At 47.7% G+C, this 18,270-nt stretch overlaps 1 protein-coding gene across 5 annotated transcripts in view; it reads right to left on the reverse strand.

The window, feature by feature from the left end:
* The window catches only part of AMMECR1L (AMMECR1 like), a 137,835-nt gene that overhangs the window by 72,237 nt on the left and 47,328 nt on the right, over positions 1-18,270 (reverse strand). For 4 of the 5 annotated variants that reach the window (XM_033958372.1, XM_033958368.1, XM_033958371.1 and 1 more), the window contains exon 4: positions 15,614-15,724. The exons of the other annotated variant lie outside the window; for it this stretch is intronic. In XM_033958372.1, the coding sequence (XP_033814263.1) occupies positions 15,614-15,724 (111 nt within the window). The remainder of the gene's footprint in view (positions 1-15,613; positions 15,725-18,270) is intronic. 5 annotated transcript variants of the gene reach the window in all.

An 18,270-nucleotide genomic window follows, 5' to 3' on the forward strand; every position in this document is an offset into this window, starting at 1 on the left:
TAGACCACAATAAGAGTGACAATGACCATGTCCAAGTAACCCCTCCATATCAACATCTGGCGCTCAAGAGCCATGTCATAAGACCAAAGTAATAGGGATTCTCCATTGGAACTGATCCCTAACTGAGCAGATCATGAAGTGGGAGCTTGAGCTTCTGGTCCCACTAAAGATGGACCAGATCCGTATACTATAGACCACAGGTGTCGAAGTCGGTCCTCGAGGGCCGCAATCCAGTCGGGTTTTCAGAATTTCCCCAATGAATATGCATTGAAAGCAGTGCATGCACATAGATCTCATGCATATTCATTGGGGAAATCTTGAAAACCTGACTGGATTGCGGCCCTCGAGGATCGACTTTGACACCCCTGCTATAGACGGACCAGATCCGCAAACTATGGACAGCGAGGCCAGGCCAGGGCCATTAGGATCACCAGGCCTGGATGAGTTGCTATTTTGCGGATGACCAAGGGCCAAGGTGAAAAGACATAAAGGAGTTCCTGAGTGGGCCAGAGCTGAACCAATGCGTCTAGCCCCAAGCTTCCAGGCTCTGCTCTTTGACTGAAGAAGCGCTTGACTTTTGAGTTCTTGGCTGAAGATCGATGGCCTTCCATGACGACACACAATGAGATGAAATGCTCTCTACGAGAGAGACCACTCTCCCAGATCCAGGACTTGGCGAATGAGAAAGTCAGCTTACACATTTTCCACTTCGTTCACGTGTGCTGTGGAGAGAGCCTGAAGGTGGAGCTCTGCCTACTGGAATAATATCCAAGCCTTCCAATTCAAGTGCGCACTTCTGGTGCCTTCCTGTTGATTCATCTGTGGCACTATTGGAAAATGCTCTTACTGCTTTTCCTTCCAGGGTGTTTTGCAGAGCTCAACATCATATGTTATGGCTCGAAGCTCTAGATCAGTGTTCTTCAACCTTTTTACACCCGTGGACCGGCAGAAATAAAAGAATTATTTTGTGGACCGGCAAACTACTAAGACCGAAATAAAAAAACACATTTTCGCCCGTCTCCGCAAGCTCGATCCCCACAAACCATCTGATCCCATCTGCACAAGCCTCAGTTATGATTTTATATTGAACGTATTTTATTAAAGTATAAAAAGAAACAATATTCTGTACAATTGTCATTTTATAAATATAAATATTCAGAGCAAGGACCAACAAAACCCCTGTCTCCCCTCCCCTTCACATATATCCCCTCTACTATCAAGAAAACTGAATAAGCCAAATTATTACAGAATGCTACACAGAAATATCATGCTAACAGAATACTGCAGTCACACGATAGGAATAGTGTTAGGCTTTGCAGTCCCCAGTTATGTCTCTAGCAGGATATATATTTCAAATCTGATATATTGTAATGACAAAATAGAAATAAAATGATTTTTTTCTACCTTTTGTGGTCTCTGCTTTCATCTTCTTTCCACTCTTCCTTCCAGCGTCTGCCCGTTCCATCCACTGTCTGGCCTCTCCTCCTTCCATATGTATATGACTTCTTTCTATGCCCCTCTCTCCTTTCCATCCAGCCTGTGCCTCCTCTCTCCTTTTTACATCATTCATTCCAGCTTCACTGCTTTCTTCATTTTTATCTCTCCTACACCAGATCTAGCATATTTATCCCTCTCTCATTTCTCTGCTGACCCCCTTTCCAGCATCAATCTCTCTCTACTTTCTCATTCCTGTCTCTCCCCTTTCCCTCCTCTAATCTCCCTGCCAGCTGTTTCCTTCCTTTTTTCCTTCTCCCTTCCCTCCTCCTCCCTATCCAACAGTAGCTCTCTTCCCATCCCTTTCCCTCTTCCCCTCCCAGCAGCATCTCTCTTTCTACCTCCAGGTGCAGTAGCAGCTCTCCCTTTATCCAGCAGCTTCCCAGCTTCCAACAGTGGCTTCCTCTCCTTCCAGCAGCTCTCAGTACTTGCCTGCAGCAGTGATTTCCTTAGGCAGCCTTGGGTCGTTGCTGCCTCTGAGGAAGGGGAAGTTGCCAAAGTGAATCACTGCCCTGGTAAGTACAGAGCTGCTAGGAGAGGAGACAGCCACTGTTGAAGGCTCCCTGCACATTCGCGACCCCCCCCCCCCCCCCGGCAAAAACAGCTTTGCACCGCAGGCCCTGCCGCCCAAGACGAGCCGGAGGCCCCTATCCGCCGCATCCTGCACGTGGGCAGAATCTCAGCACAGACACTGCTGATGGCCCCAATCCACACGCTGCCCCCCACCGCGCACGCTGACCATCTCCCTTCTAATTGCAGCTTCCCCGCGGCCCTCTTCGGCGACTCGGTCGGGGCAGCGATCAAGACAGGCTGCCGACATCGGGACCTTCCCTCTCTGAGTCCCGCCTATTTTGTTTCAACTTCCTGTTTCCGCATAGGCGAGACTCGGAGGGAATGGCTGACGTCAGCAGCCTGTCTTTATCGCCCGAGGCTGGGAGGAACAGAAGATTTCCCCGAACATCACCAGGGCAGGAAATTTAACAGCGTTCATCTTGCCGGTCCTGCGCGGACCGGCAGGAATTTTCAGCGGACCGGCACCGGTCCGCGGACCGGCGGTTGAAGAACTGTGCTCTAGATGGTTGTTTGACCAACCTTTTTGATGGGGAATCTACTGACCCTGGATGGAGCGATCACCGCAATGACTACCCCAGCCTGAAAGAGTGGCATCAGTCATGAAAGTAATCCACTTCGTGACTCGAAGAGGCATGCACTGTACCAGGAGTTATTTACTCCATGATTCGAAAGGGCATGCTCATCACTAGGGCTTTTCCCTGAAGACACCAGCACAGACTGCTTTGCACTGGTTCCATCCAGGGAACAGACATCTGAAGGACACCACCAATACAGCAAGGACTCTTAAGAGGCCGCATGTGCGTTCTAACCCAGGGCACAACCTCCAAAGAGGCCACCATGGACCCCAATTCTTGAAGGTAATGCCAAGCAGTGGGGTTCAGAAGTGCTAAGAGATCCATGATCTATTTCTGGAGCTTCTGTTTGCGTGGCTCGGGAAGAAAAACACATCCTTGGATCGTGTCTAACTGAACTCCCAGATATTCAAAAGTCTGAGATGGTGGTAGCTGGCTCTTCTTGAAACTGACACTCCTGCCCAGGCGCTGTAGAAGAGACACACCCATCTCCATTGCTTGCTCACACTTCGACCAGGAGGGAGCTCTGATTAACCAGTCATCCAGAAAGGGATGAATTTAGACCCTCATCTTGGAGATGCGCCACCACTACCACCATTGCCTTGGTGGAGATGCGGGGGGCTGTCACTAGCCCAAAGGGGAGGGCTGCAAACTGGAAATGCTGCCGAAGAACATGAAATCTCAGATACTTCTGGTGTCCTGGAAATATAGGGATATGAAGATAAGCCTCTGTCAGATCCAGAGATGCAAGAAATTCCCCCAGAGTCACTGCTGCGATGACCAAACACACTGTCTCCATGCAAAAGTGCATAATCCGCAGAAAGGCACTGACTGATTTGAGATCCAGAATGGGTCACCAATTCTCTCAGCCTTTCTTTGGCACAACAAAGTACCTGCTGGAGTCCGATTCATTTTCGGGAAATGGCTCTGTGGCATAAATGTCTAAGAGATGCTGCAGCGTTGCTCGGACGTTCAATGCCTTCTCCGGCTTTCCTGCTGGAGAATCCAGAAATAAATCTGGGAGGGGGCATGAAAGAAGTCTATCTTGTGTCCCTCCCAGTTGATGTCCTGCATCCATTGGTCTCAGGAGATCCATTCCCATTCCTTGAGAAACTCTGATAATTGGGGAGAGACAATACTAGGCGGTGTAGCTGAAGTCCTGGTGTTATTGAGACTTATTGGAGTTGGGTCTGGTGAGAGAATCCAAAGCCTGCTGGCATTTGGGATTGCTATAGTATTGTCTGTAGCTTTGGGAATATCTCTAGGTGGATGAGCCCATGGAATTTTGATGAAACCTATGTGAAGGACAAATATTACTGCAACTCTCCCCAGGGGCATGTCGAGGCTTAAGACAGTGGTCTGCCAGACTAGTCATATGGTCATCCAGCCCTTTGCCAAAAAGCATTTGTCCCTTAAAAGGGAGTCTGTTTAGGGTCACATTAGAGGCCGAATCTCCAGCCCAGTGGCAGATCCAAAGTGTTCTGTGAGCTAATACCGCATAAGCCGAGACTTTGCCCAGAACCCTTATAAGATAATATAAGGTGTCTGTCAAATACTCCAACCTGCTGGGGGCAGGTGTCCTCTTCTGCCAAAGGATCCTGGCACAATCTCGTATGGCAGGCATGTGCCGCAAACGAGGCAGCTGCAACCGCCTTAATGCCCAAAGAAGCCACTTCAAAGAGATTTTTCAAGACCATATCCACCCTGCGATCCTGGAAATCTTTAAGCATCACTCTTCCTTCAGAAAGGAGGGCAGTGCGCTTGGTTATCTGAGCCACAGCCGAATCCACCTTCAGTTGCTCAAATAGCTGCTGAAATTCCGGCGCCATAGGATAAAGCTAAGCTTAGTCTGATAGAACTCTCTGGTGTCTCCCACTGCTCTGTAACCAGAGCTGTGAGATTTGGATGTGCCAGAAAAAAAAAGATGTCAAGTACTGGAATGGCTCATGACTGTACACTGCGATGTGGAGGGCTGAACCTCCAACTTCAGTTCTTTCATGGCATCTGTAATAAAATGATGGCAGAGGCCAACAAGCAGCCGATGGAGGGGTCATCACCCAGATCAGGACTACCCAAGGTATCGTGTTTAACTGTTCCGCAAAGGGAATCAGTGTGAGCCAAGGTGAAAGCAGCATTCGGTGATAAAAGCGGCATAGTATCAGCGTGCCAACTAAAGCAGTCTGGGTCCTTAGGAACTTGGGTACAGGGAACCTGAGCAGTGACCTCTGCAAAGGAAGGCACTGGCTTGGTAGCTCGTGGCGCACCTGCCGGTTGCACTGTGTGAGCCAGGTCCATAAGGTGGGCTCTCCACATGAGCTGAATAAATTCTAGCAAAGAGCCGCAAATCAGGACCGAAGACCGACAGACCCCAAAAAGATGTCTGCGAGGGGTCCCTGGACTCAGCATGCTTGCATTTTGCGTCACCACTAAAAGCAGGTACTGGACAGATTTTCTACCCACTTCCTGGACCCACACCAGCTCCCCAGCCCTAGAGAACCCAGAGGATGCAAAGCCCAAAGCTCCCGCCCCCTCCTCACGCATGCTGCAGTACATGGATGCTACTTTGCCAAAAGTCCAGCACAATCCACACATGAATTCATCTGACTAGGGGGTTAAGGAGTCCATCTCTGATGATTTTCAGCAAAACTGAGGGTTATGAGGCAGAAAAAGAGATCAATAAAAATACAAGATGACTGCCGCCAGCAAATTCACACCAAAAACGGCCCATGGAGTTGACTTAGGGAAATAAAAAAAAAAAGTTGAAATAGGGGTTTTGGAGGTGGGAGACCTGAAACCTACCTCCAGAAACAGTTAAAAACTCAGTTTTTAGGCCCTCCGCCCTCCCATAGGAAGTAATGGGGCTGTACTCACAGTCTCCAAAATGCCAGACTGTCAACTCTGTGCAGCTGAAGGGAAAGGAATTTGTCTCAAGTTTTCTCCAAACAGTCCAGTCTTCAGGATCTTTGGGCTGCCAGTGGATGGACCCCAACCAAAACCTCTGCCCCCCCCCTTTGGAACCTCGCCATGCAACCAGGGGCGGGAAAATGCAGCCTGTGCCCTGATACCCCGAGGGCTCTTAGGGCATATACAGCCTGTGCTTAAGCCTCTGACAAGGTCAAAAGACAAGCTTGCTCCCAGGGGAATGGACCCTGAGCCTTGAGGTGGCACACAGCAGGCTGGATCCACAGGTCCACCCGAAGCTTGTTCTGTGAAGCTGCAGGAAACTGTATTCTTTCCCCAGGCAGAGAACCCCTCCAAAGGCACTAAACCCACTGAAAAAGGACACATTTATGAGAAAAAAAAAAGAAAAGCAGAGAAGAAGAACTTCTGTACGGTTCCCTTGCAGAAATTAAAAAACTGTAGTGGGCGTTGTGTTCCTCAGCTAAGTTGGTGGAGCAGAGGAAAAAAGTGTGTGGTTTTCTGCAAGACCCGGTTTGCGGGTTGAGATAAAACATATTGACCCCAGAGATGTAATAGAATACTCTTTTTGCCCTTAATCCTAATGATGTTTCTAATCACCTTCAGCAAATCACATCACCCTCCAATGCCTCAGGAATACACTGCAAGCCTTCCAAGTAGAGAAATGCCTACTGTACCTGAATGTAACTTGTTTTGAGCTACAAATGAAAAAGTATGAGCTAAATCCAAATATGTAAATTAAATACTCCCTAAAGTTTCAAGACTGATTACTTATGAGAATCCATTTTTAGATTCATTTTAAAAGTTCTCTGCAGCCACGACCTGGAAAGGTCTATCTTTAGGTTTATTTACTAGTACAGAAGATCATTTTCTTTGCTCCATCTTTTGTAATATTTCTGTTTGCCACAGGCAGAGATGTAGAAAATGAATGAAATACAAGCAGGGGCCCACAGTAAGTGAAAAACCAGGAAGGAATCTGTTCTTCTCCTACCATCCTGAATAAAAGGTGGGAGAAAGCTTGGGATCAGAGTAGAAAGAGCAGAGGGAGAGAGTAGCAATGACTAAGATGAATTCACAAATCCAATTGCCTGCCCTGAGTGCTAAAATGCATAACTATGACTGGTTGCAGGTGACAATTGGTGTGGGATGTGGTGGTACCAGAAAGAAGTAGAAAAAGATACCTTTTTGTAGAGGAAGGGGAGAGGGTTGAAATGTGAAAGGCTGAGGTACAGAAAAGGTGTGATTTTGGAGGGGAGAGTAAGACAACTTAAAAAAAAAGTCTGGTTAAAGTGATGAGGGGAAAGATGAGATGTATTTTGGGGTGTGGGATCTAGGAATCGGCATTAAGTTGCAATGAATACACATTTGTAACTGCATTTTTAAGATATGCTCCTGAAACCAACTTTAATTCTGTGTGGACTGCTTTGGGTGTTGATTTTGGAGGCTATCATTTGGAGCAGTCAGTGACGCTAAATTACTGAGGTAATGGGAATTAAGATATGCTAGAGCTACATAGGCAGGAGGTTCAGATAATCTGCACATTGTCAATAAGTACCTGAAGAGCTTGGTGGGAAAATTCCACTTAAACAGGACTGGGGTTAATTTTATTCTGGGTGTGACTGTAATAGAAATGTACACATGTGCCCAAACATGGAATTACTCCACATGGAAAAGACAGGAGTACAAGTTTTCTAGTTTGAAAAGAAAAATGCAAAAGCAAGCCACTGGTATGGTAATACTCAACAGTATTCTTCTGATTTTCCTGAAGCTGGACTGCATAGGAAACAAATTATGAATATACCATTACATTTTTTGATAAATTCCATTATATAGCTTTTCCATCTGATATGCATGCAAATGGATCTTAAATTGAAAAATGTGGTAATTATTACAAACACTAATATGCTAAACCTCTGGATGAGTCATAGATAGAAAGACATATTTGGAAAGTGTGATTCTCTCTCAGATCTCTGAAGTGTCTAGAAACATGCTCCTCTCTCCTGGCTGCCAACAGGGGACTTTATTTGGATGGCTTTCAAACGGAATTTTATAAGATTTTGCAGTTGAATTAGCCCCTTATCCAGATATCATTATTCAACTCCCTTGTAGAAACATGGGGATTGACTGGCTAGTCCAAATAATAGTTTTGTGAAACTCAAAAAAAGACCTGAGAAGCCTTCTTCCTATCGTCCAATATCTTCATTAAATGTTGAGGAAAAATTATTTGCCAAAATATTGGTGAACAGGTTAGCTCAGGCATTGCCATCATTATTGGCTGAGCCTCAAGTTGGTTTTCTCATGAGACACATGGCGACAATAAATAATCAGAACTATTTTAACATCTTTGGAGCAGGTGGAGGTGCTCTCTCTTTGGTAAGCTTCAACACTGAAAAGGCCTTGGGATTTTATAGTTGCCTCGCTTATGAAATATGGTATTGTGGGCTTTTATCAAAATGCGAACAAGGTGCTATATTCTATTCCTCAAGCTGTGTTGTGGGTATCCATGGTATGTTCGTCACAGTTTTTTTTGTTTTTTTTAAATGGGGAACACGTCAGGTGTGTCCATTGTCTCCCCTTCTGTTTGTTCTAACAGATCTCACTTCAGAAATGATGAGAAATCAGGATATCAAAGGAATGCATTTGGGTCGGTTAAAATTTAAAATATCGGCATTCGCCAATCACCTCTTGGTACATACCACAGACCCCCCCCCCCCATCAAAGACCACCCCCCACCGATCTTCTCTTTTGGCTCTCATGGAGAGTCTGTAAGAATAGAGAAATTAGGTTCCTATCTGCTAATTTTCTTTGTTAGCCTGTAGACCGGTACAGTTACTTATCACTGATGGGTTATATCTCACTGAGACAGACCAAAACTTGGTTGTAGTATATTAGCTGAGGCTCCCCCTACCAACCCAGTATTCACAAGAGTGGTAAGACTAAATTGGCTCCCTTTGTTAGGGCTGTTGGAATTTGTTTTAGGACTCCTGGGTCCCCTTTAGTTCTGGACAGAGCTTGGACGGGTCCTGTTTGGGGATCCTTCCAACCTCGGGGGTGGTAAACCCGGCAGGTTGCGTGCTGGGTCCCTCCCCCCTTCCTCCAACTCCCCACATTTTTGTAGAGGTGCCTCAGCTGACAACCTGGCCACTGATACCGGTCAGGCCTCTGGCATAGAGAGCCAGTGGAGTCTGTTCTGGGAAAAAACAAAAATCCTGAGGCTGTGTTGGTCTAAAGGGCTCATTTCCCTTTAAAATAGCTGTTTTTGCTGCTTTTCTCAATTAACCGGCACTTCTATTACAGCTAGGAAGCATTTAAGCAAAATGAACATTTTGCAAAGGAAAAAGTGCTCATAGTGCAAGCATTGTACAGGCTGGAGCGGTGGGGAACCCTCGTCGGCACACAGGAACCCCGCTGCAAGTGCCTCGTGAGTTGACCACGGATTGCGGGGAAGCCCAGGCTTCCCCTGACACCCACATGGGAGGTCCCCCAGATGCAGACGGTCAGTGTAAAAAGGATTCCCTTACTGCCAGAGCAGCTGTGGATTCCCTTACAGTGGCTGTTGGCTCACCTGCTTTAGTGACTGGGAAAGTTCAGGCTTCCCAGACACTACAGGCCTCTAGAGCCCCAATTTTGACGGTTTCTGCTCCAGTTTCGGCAGGAAAAACCTCCATTATCTGAATGTCCTCAGGTGACCTTCCCCCTGTGTTGGAGAAACCGGGGAAGGTTTGCATCGGGTCCCCTGCTGTGGCAGGGAGTCCCTTGGGGCCGCCAGGGGTTTTTCTCCCCTGAATTTGTTTTAGCATTTTTCAAGGATTATGTGCTTGTAGCTGGAGGTCCTGTTTCCACTCCACTTGGGGGAATTGGGGGCCCTCGACGTCGTCTCCGGTTCAGCCCCAAACAGGTGCAGGTTTTTGTCCCCCTCTACTTCTTTCTCATTCAAGTGGCCTCGTATCTCTTGGGACGAGGATTTTTATCACGACAAGGATGTAATTGATGAGGACCTGGACCTTTGGGGAGCACTCAAGAATCCTCTTGGGGGGTTGGATTCCGCCAGCAGTGGGTTTGAGCTCCCACTTGCTGGCGAAGATGCGTCCATGGTGCGCATTTTTCAGCAGGACGAGCTTAATGAGCTAATTCTTCAGGTCTCCTCTGTGTTGAGGTTTGAGGACACCATGTCAGAACCCCCATATACAGTGGACCCCTTGCTCCGGGGAATCTGCTCTGCTTTCCGCTCTTTCCCTATGCATCAGGATATTCGGGATATTATGCTAGCACACTGGCAGGTGCCAGAGATGCCCTTTTGCTTTACGCGTTCCATGGCCCGCCTGTATCCCATCCTGGAGGGGGATCGGAACACCTTGAAGTCGCTGATGGTGGACACGGTGGTCTCGGCCATCGTGAAGCAGCATATTGTACCTGTGGAGAGCGATTCTGTCTTGAGGGACCCCGAGGAACATAAGTTGGAGTTCCTCCTTAAGCAGAGTTTGATGTTACAGCTCTGGTGGTCCAGGCGGCGGTGTGTGGCAGGCTGGTTGCTCAGGCGTGTTTTTGCTGTGCTGAGCATGTCCTTGACCGGATAATTGGGAATTAGTAGAGTAGGAAGTTGTGAAAATCGAGATGGGTGCTTCTTATCTCTCAGATGCCATGTATGACCTTTTGCGAGCTTCTCCCAAGTCTACAGTTTTTGGAGTGGCAGCACGCTGTACCTTGTGGCTTCGAGCATGGTCGGTGGATGCGGCGTCCAAAGCTAAGCTGACGAAATTCCCCTTTAGGGGGGTCTTTCTTGTTTGGAGAGGATTTGGACAAGTTAGTTCAGACCTTAACAGACTCTAAAGTGCCTCGTTTGCTGAAGGTAGGGCTAGGCCGCTGGCTTGAGATGGTGCTGCTTGAAGGTGCAGGCATGATTTGTGCCATCTCCACCCTGGTTGAGGGACCCTTTCAGGCTACTGAGTCTCCCCGAGGACGGTTCTTCCAGCGCATATAGTCCTTTCAAGGGGCCTGCTAGGGGCCTGCTGGGTTGCTGGAAGTGCCCCTGCTAGTTCCCCTGCAGCCCGTCCTGTCAAAATGACTCCTTGCCAGCTCCCACTCTGGTTCCGGTTGGCGCCCGACTGCACGACTTTTATCCAAAGTGGGCAGAGATCACATCCGATCAGTGGGTTTTGGAGGCGATTCGGGACGGTTATGCTCTGGAGTTTGCCCGTTCTTTGCCAGATCAGTTTCTTGCTTCTCCTTCTCAGGTGGCGTGGAAGCAGCAGTGATTCCGGTGCCCCCTCAGGAGAGTTGCACCAGCAGGTACTCAATTTACTTTGTGGTGCCCAAGAAAGAAGGGCCTTTTGGCCCATCTTAGATTTGAAAGGGAACAGGGCTCTCAAAGTTCCATTTTATCATATGGAGACTCTGCAGTCTGTTATCCTGGCAGTTCAGCCGGGAGAGTATCTGACTTCTCTCGATCTGATGGAGGCCCACCTGCATGTTCCAGTTCGGGCCTCCCACCAGTGTTTCCTTCACTTTCTGATCTTGGGTCAGCATTTTCAGTTCTGTGTGCTGCCCTTTGGTCTGGCCACGGCTCCGCAGACGTTCACCGAGGTTATGGTGGTCATGGTGGCGGTGTTGCGCAAAGAGGAAATTCTAGTTCATCCCTACCTGGACAACTGGTTGATTCGAGCAAAATCATTCCAGGAGAGCACCCGGGTCACAGCTCGGGTGGTAGAGTTCCTGCAGTTACTGGGCTGGGTTGTAAACCTATCCAAGAGTTGATTGGAACCATCTCAGTGCCTGGAGTAACTTGGGGTTCTGTTGGACACCTCCTTGGAGAAGGTTTTCCTCCCAGAGGCTCAGGTAAGCAAATTGCAATCTCAGATTCGCCTGCTTATGGCGTCCTGGTGTCCTCGGGCGCAGGATTTCCTCCAAATCTTGGGGTCAGTGGCAGTTTCTCTTAACGAAGTGAGGTGGGCTCATGCCCATATGCGTCCTCTTCAGTATGCTCTTCTTTGGAGGCGGTCGCCCCAGAGGCATGGTCTGAACTTCCCTGTTCCTCTTCGGGGCTTAGCTCGCTGCAGTCTTCGTTGGTGGCTCCCAACCTCTCATCTAGTTCAAGGGGCGAGTCTGGATCAGCCACAGTGGATGGTGCTTCTCACGGATGCCAGTCTCCTCATATGGGGAGCTCAGTGTCTAGGTCACTCAGCTCAGGGCACCTGGTCCATGGAGGAGGTGTCTTGGTCGATCAATGTTCTAGAGATCAGAGTCAACTGTCTGGCATAGTTAGCTTTCTAGTCCTTCTTGACGGGCAAGTCGATCCAGGTCATCTTAAAAATTGCCACGATGGTAGCCTACATCAATCGTGAGTGGGCACCAAGAGTTCTCTGGTGGCGCAGGTAGCAGCTCTGCTCAAGCTCTGGGCAGTCTCATCTTCAGGACCTCTCAGCCTCCCACATAGCAGGAGTGGAGAATGTTTTCAGTTGTCACGTGCTAGATCCCAGAGAGTGGTGTCTAAGTCCCACAGTCTTCCAGTTCATAGTGCAGACTTGGGGGTCAGCCCCTCATGGACCTGAGGCCACGGGTGTCAAAGCCAAAACATCCTGCTTCTTCAGTCGTCAATGAGAAGCTAGATGTTCTGGTTCAGCCATGGCCAACGGAGGGGCTTCTATACATGTTTCTTCCGTGGCCCTTGGTGGGCAGAGTTCTTCTGCACATTGTTTGGCATCCCATCCTAGTGGTTCTGGTGACCCCGGACTGGCCCAGGTATCTGTGGTATGCGGATCTGGTTCAGTATCTGGTGGTGGATCCTCTGCCTCTTCCTCTCTCGTCTGACCTTCTGATGCAGGTTTTCATTCCAATGTTTGATCCGGGTCCCTTCTGTCTTACAGCTTGGCTCTTGAAAGGGAACGCCTAAATCAGAAGGGGTATTCATATAAAGTGATCTCAACCCTCTTGGGGTCCCGGAGATTTTCTACTTCTCGGGATTATGTGCAGGTTTGGTGTATATTTGTAAAGTGGTGTGCTGCACGTGGAGTGGTCTCTTTTCGCTCTTCCCTGTCTAACATCTTAGAGTTCTTACAGGATGGCCTGGACAGGGGCCTGGCTTGGTCTTCTCTCCAGGTTCAGCTTGCAGCCTTGTCTGCCTTTCGTAGGTTGTTACGAAGTCAGCAGCTGACTGCCATTCCTGATTCCATTTACTTCTTGTGGGCAGCCAAATTGCTCAAGACTCCCGTGCAATCGTCTGTTCCATCTTGGGATCTTAATCTGGTCTTGTCCGTGTGCCCAACCTTTGAGCCTTTGGGTGCCTGCATGTTGAAGGACCTTACCCTTAAAACGGTCTTCTGGTGGCTATTACATCTGCTAGATGAGTTTCTGAGCTGCAGGCTTTCTCTTGTAGGTCTCCTCTCCTGGAGTTCTCTAGGGAGCGGATTGTTTTTGCGGCTTATTCCTTCCTTTCTGCCAAAGGTAGTTTCTCCCTTTCATGTCAATCAGTCAGTGGTCCTCCCGGTGTTGGATAGTCGGGAGGGATCTTCAGAGCAGAAACTGTTGTGCAAGTTGGATGTTGTGCAAGTTGGATGTCTGTCAGATCATCTCTTTGTCCTTCTAGCGGGTCCTCGTAAGAGGGTTGGCGCTTCCAAGCCTACCATTGCGCACTGGATCAAGGAGACTATTGCTTCCACATACCTTCATCAGAAAAAGCCTGTTCCGGAATTTCTCAAGTGGGGTCAGGCAGCTTCTTGGGCTGTCTTCTCTTGTGCCTCCAGTGGATATTTGTAAGGCTGCAGTCTGGTCTTCCCTGAATTCCTTTGTCAGACACTGCCGTGTGGACGTTCAGGCGCATCAGGACACAGTGTTCAGTGAGCGTGTTCTGGTGTCGGCCCTTTGGGAGCCTCACCCTTGATAAATAACTGTACTGGTCTATCAGGCGACACAGAAGGAGAAATTAGGTTCTTACCTGCTAATTTTCTGTTAGACTGTAGACCGATACAGTTCCCCACCCTTTTCTGTCTTTATGCAGTGAGTGTGGGTTTTGCTCGTGTGCAGATTTTGTTTTTCTGCGGGTTCTAATATTTTTCTAGGGCCATTCCTCCCTCCCATCCAAACCCCGCCGGCCCGCGAGCGAGCCCTAGTAAATACCTCTCTAAGCAGCGTCGAACCGGCAGCACTCTAAACAGGCTGCTTTGGCCTTATCCATAGAAACATAGAAAACATAGAAACATAGAAAAAAAAAAGCGGCAGAAAAGGGCTATAGCCCACCAAGTCTGCCCATTCCAAGTATCCCCCCCCTGAATTTACTCCCTTAAAGATCCCACGTGAGTATCCCATTTTTTCTTAAAATCCGTCACGCTGCTGGCCGTTATCACCTGGAGTGGGAGTCTGTTCCAATGATCCACCACTCTTTCGGTGAAGAAGTACTTCTTGGAGTCGCCATGAAACTTCCCTCCCCTGATTTTCAGCGGGTGCCCTCTGGTGGTTGAGGGTCCTATGAGCCAGAAGATATCATCTTCTGACTCAATGCGTCCCGTGATGTACTTATACGTTTCAATCATATCTCCCCGTTCTCTTCTTTCCTCAAGTGAGTACAGCCGCAATTTCTTTAGTCTTTCTTCATACGTGAGAACCTTGAGTCACATGACTATCCTGGTGGCCGTTCGCTGAACCGACTCGATCCTCAGTACGTCCTTTCGGTAGTGTGGTCTCCAAAACTGAACACAGTACTCCAAGTGGGGCCTCACCATGGCTCTGTACAACGGCATCATAACTTCAGGTCTCCTGCTGACGAAACTTCCACGCGTGAATTCACTCTGCTGCGCTACTGCGGCTGTGGGGGAGGGGTGGTGCTTGCTCAAGGGTTCTGCTGCACACGGGATGGGAGGGAAGGGAAGCTGGGCAAGGGTCCTGCTGCACGAGGGATGGAGGGGAGGAAAGATGCTGCACATATGGGGGAGAAAAAGGATAGAGGAAGAATTGAGGTGAAGGACAGGAAGGGAGAGATGATCATGTACATACCTCGAAAAAAAGACATAGTGCATTTTTTGGGCCTAAAATTAATATAAGACACTGTCTTATTTTCGGGGAAACACGGTAAATACCCCTATTTGTCTTAAGTGTACACAGGGCTCCAATTCTTTTCTGCATGGTTCTTGTCCTGCCCTAAGATAAAAAAGTTTTGGCGTCTGTTAAAATATAAGGAAAATATTTTGCATCAATCAATTCCTTTTTTCGCAGCCTGTTATTATTGGTTAAGTATGAAGCATTTAGGATTTCTAATCAAGGATACTGTCTTCTGCTTAGGAAACCTAGATCATTTAAGCAAAAAAAATCATAACTATGTGGACTAATGCTGAGGCTCCATCTTTCTGGGCTTGGTGGACTCGCCTTCATGTTATCCTTGAATGCTTTTGGATCATACATATGTTGAACTTATACTTAAGCAAAAAATAAATAAAAATTCTTGCTAATTTGGGAAGTGCATATCCATTTACTAACTCATAAAGCTTGTAGCTTTATATTGAAACTGACTAAAGAGTTAAGTTTGTCAGATTCAGAGATTCCTGTACCATTCTATAATTTCTCTATTTTTTATTTTTTTTTAGTGTCATTATGAATTTGGGAGAGGTGTATAGGAATGAAAATTATTATTGAAGGTGGATGCGCTATGATGTGATCATTTGTTTTGCTGTGAGTGGAACTATTCTATACTTTAGTCTATTTATCACACACCTTTTTGATTTCTGTAAACCATTTTTGTCCCCATCATCTCCTGTAGAATAGATTCATTTATTTAGATTTTCTCATACCTGTTTCAGAAGTAGCTCAAGAAAAGTTACATTCAGGTACGAGACCTATTTTCCTGTCCCTGAAGTAACAGAGGTTTAAGTGATTTGCCCAAGATCATAAGGAGATGCAGTGGGATTTGAATCAGGTAGTCCTGGATCTGAAGCCTGGTGCTCTAATCACTAGGCTGCCCCACTTACACTCCACTAGAATCCCAGTCTAGGCCTCTTTCCCCACCCACACTAAACAAAAGGGTTTCTCCCCCCCCCCCCTTTCCAAAGCAGTTTTTGTTTTTTTCTTACCTGGTCAATGTGTATTCCCTGAGTCCTGAGTGCAGATTCATGGCAGAGAAGGTTCCAATGCAGCCACGAAGTCGCTTATCCCGCCCAGCCTTCCATGTCACAAACAGAGGACTACAAAAGATAAAAAGAGAAGACCAAAATGCTCAGCCCACCCTAAAGACAGATATTTGGTGGGATGAAACCTAACCCTGAGAGCAATAAACTCAACACTAGCCTGATATGAGAGAAGTCCGTTCTGGAAATATCCAAAAGGGTTAGGTTATGAGTCTAGGGTTAGGTTATGAGTCCAGACCTCATATCCCCCCTTTACAAAACCGCAGAAGCGTTTTTTAGTGCAGACAGATGTGCTGAATGCTCTGCGCTGCCCCCAATGTTCATAGAAACTTTATGAGTGTCGGGAGCAGCGCATTCAGCACGCCGGCCTGTGCTATAAAATGCTTCTGTGGTTTTGCAAAAAGGGGGAGGGGGGTTTAGTGATTTATAACAGAGAAGGAAGTTATTTACACACAGAAGAAAAGTGACAGGATGCTTCAAGAATGAATGAGCAGCAGATGGAGTTACAGGGTGGCTTTAAGAGTTTGAAAGAAAGAAGAAAATGCACAGATAAGGAGAGTTTGTTACAAAGGAACAGGTTCTGGCTGAACAATAAGTTAACCTCTATAGCACGTCAAACACAAGACCCGTGGGCCGGTGACCGTGCGCCTTACACTAGGACCAGAGGTATCCAATAGACAGCTGCACGGGAACGGGGATGACGGGAATCCCGCGGGAACCTCCTTCGGGTCGTGCGGATCCCCTTCGTGGTCGCGGGGATACCGCAAGGTTGGAAGCAACTCGAGACGAGTGGCTTGCCTTCTTTTTCTGCCTTCCTGCAGCATACAGCGCTCCCAGCACGCCACACGTGGCCAACCCGGAACTCTTCCCCGACGTCAGAGCTGATGTCAGAGGAAGGCTTCTCGTCAGCTACGTGCAGCATGCAGGGCCCGCTGCCCTGTGATTGTGAAGAAGTGCTGTTCTGAGTCTGATGTCGGGAGAGGTTGTGAGATGGTTCTGTCGTGCACGCTCTCAGCTGTTGCATGTATACATCTCCTGCGCCGAGTGGAAAGAAGGAAGCAGCGAGTCTTGCGGGAGAGGGGCAGAAAGGGAGCGAGCGGGCATGCATGCGTTGAAATTAGGAAGAAGCAGTTGGGACCCAAATGCGGGACACAGGAGGGAGGGAGTTTTTGGAACACAGAAGGGAGGGAAAAGAAGAGAGGAGCAACATTAATGGAAAGAGGACAGATTGGCTGCTTGAGTTGGTTGTTTGTTTGTTTTTTTGGGGGGAGGGGTGTTCCTGTACATTGTACAACGAGGCAAGGAAGGAAGGGAAACTTGTCTACAGGCCTTTGCTTTTTATAGCAAGCTAGTTAGCTAGTTTTGATATCCATAACTTGTTGAATGGCATAAACTTGGGAGAGAGGACGGAGGAAGGGAGGGAAAGTGATGCTGGGGTGAAGGAAGGAATAGAAAGGAAGAATTGGGCGTGAGTGTGTCAGTTAGAGGGAAAGAGATGGTGTACATGGGGAATGGAAGAAATAGGAGAATTTTTGGTCATAGGGTGGGAGTGAGGTACAGATGATAGGGAAGAAAAAGATGAGGGAGAAATGTTGTTGTGGAAAGGGAACAGTGGGACAGATTGAAAGGGATGCAAGAGGGAGGAATGCTGGACATAGTGGTGAAGGGAATGGAGGGAGAGATGTGGCATGGTGCTGGAGAGGGGTTATAGAAGGAGAAATGTTGGACATGGGGCTGGTGGGCAGGGGCGAAAGATGCTACACATGGTCTGGGGGATGAGAGAGGGATAACTGATGCACCATGGTAGGAAGAACCAATGGACAGCACCAGAAGAATTTGCAGAAAACAGGAAAGCGGAAAAAAGAAACTGGGACCAACTTGATGAAAAAAAGAAGTCTCCAGACAATAAAGGTAAAAAATGGAATTTATTGACTAAAATATATTAGCTTTGGGAAATGTATATAGCAGATGTCTTTGTATTGTGCTCAAAAGAAAAGAAAATGCATTTATGGTTTTATTTCTACAGTGCTGAAGTACTTGCTGACCCTTGCTGTGGCTGATGGGGATCTCCAAGCACCGCCAGCAGATGACCTCCTCTAGAGATGGCCAGAACTCCCCTCCACCAAGCGCAGCAGTCGCTGGTAGCATCCATGAGTCACAGAGGTGCCAGCATCTGGGACTCAGGGATGCTACTGATGCCTGCCAAGCTTGGCAAAAGGGACCCCTAGCCAACTACAGAGGAAGTCCTCAGCTGTCAACTTGGGGGTCCTCATCAGCTGAGTATTTATATTTTATATTTACATTAGAGGCTCTGGTAGAAACCCATTTACAAAGTATGTATTCTTCCCAATTAATATTTCCAAATTAATAAAGTGACTTTGCTCATTTGAAAATGGGTGTCTACCAGAGCCTTTAATTCAGTAGCATTATTAAATGAAATAACTACTTCTGAAGTTTATAGGGATGGGCGGGGACGGATTTGATTTCTGTCCCCACGCAACTCTCTAGTATCCAACCGAAGGGCCATAGGCGGCTGACTTGAGGGCGATGCAGCGTTTTGTTAATTGCCATCCCTAGGAGTTTACCTTCTGGCCAGCTCCTTC

This window comes from Geotrypetes seraphini, chromosome 9 (genome assembly GCF_902459505.1).
Source record: "Geotrypetes seraphini chromosome 9, aGeoSer1.1, whole genome shotgun sequence".
NCBI classification, from domain to species: domain Eukaryota; kingdom Metazoa; phylum Chordata; class Amphibia; order Gymnophiona; family Dermophiidae; genus Geotrypetes; species Geotrypetes seraphini.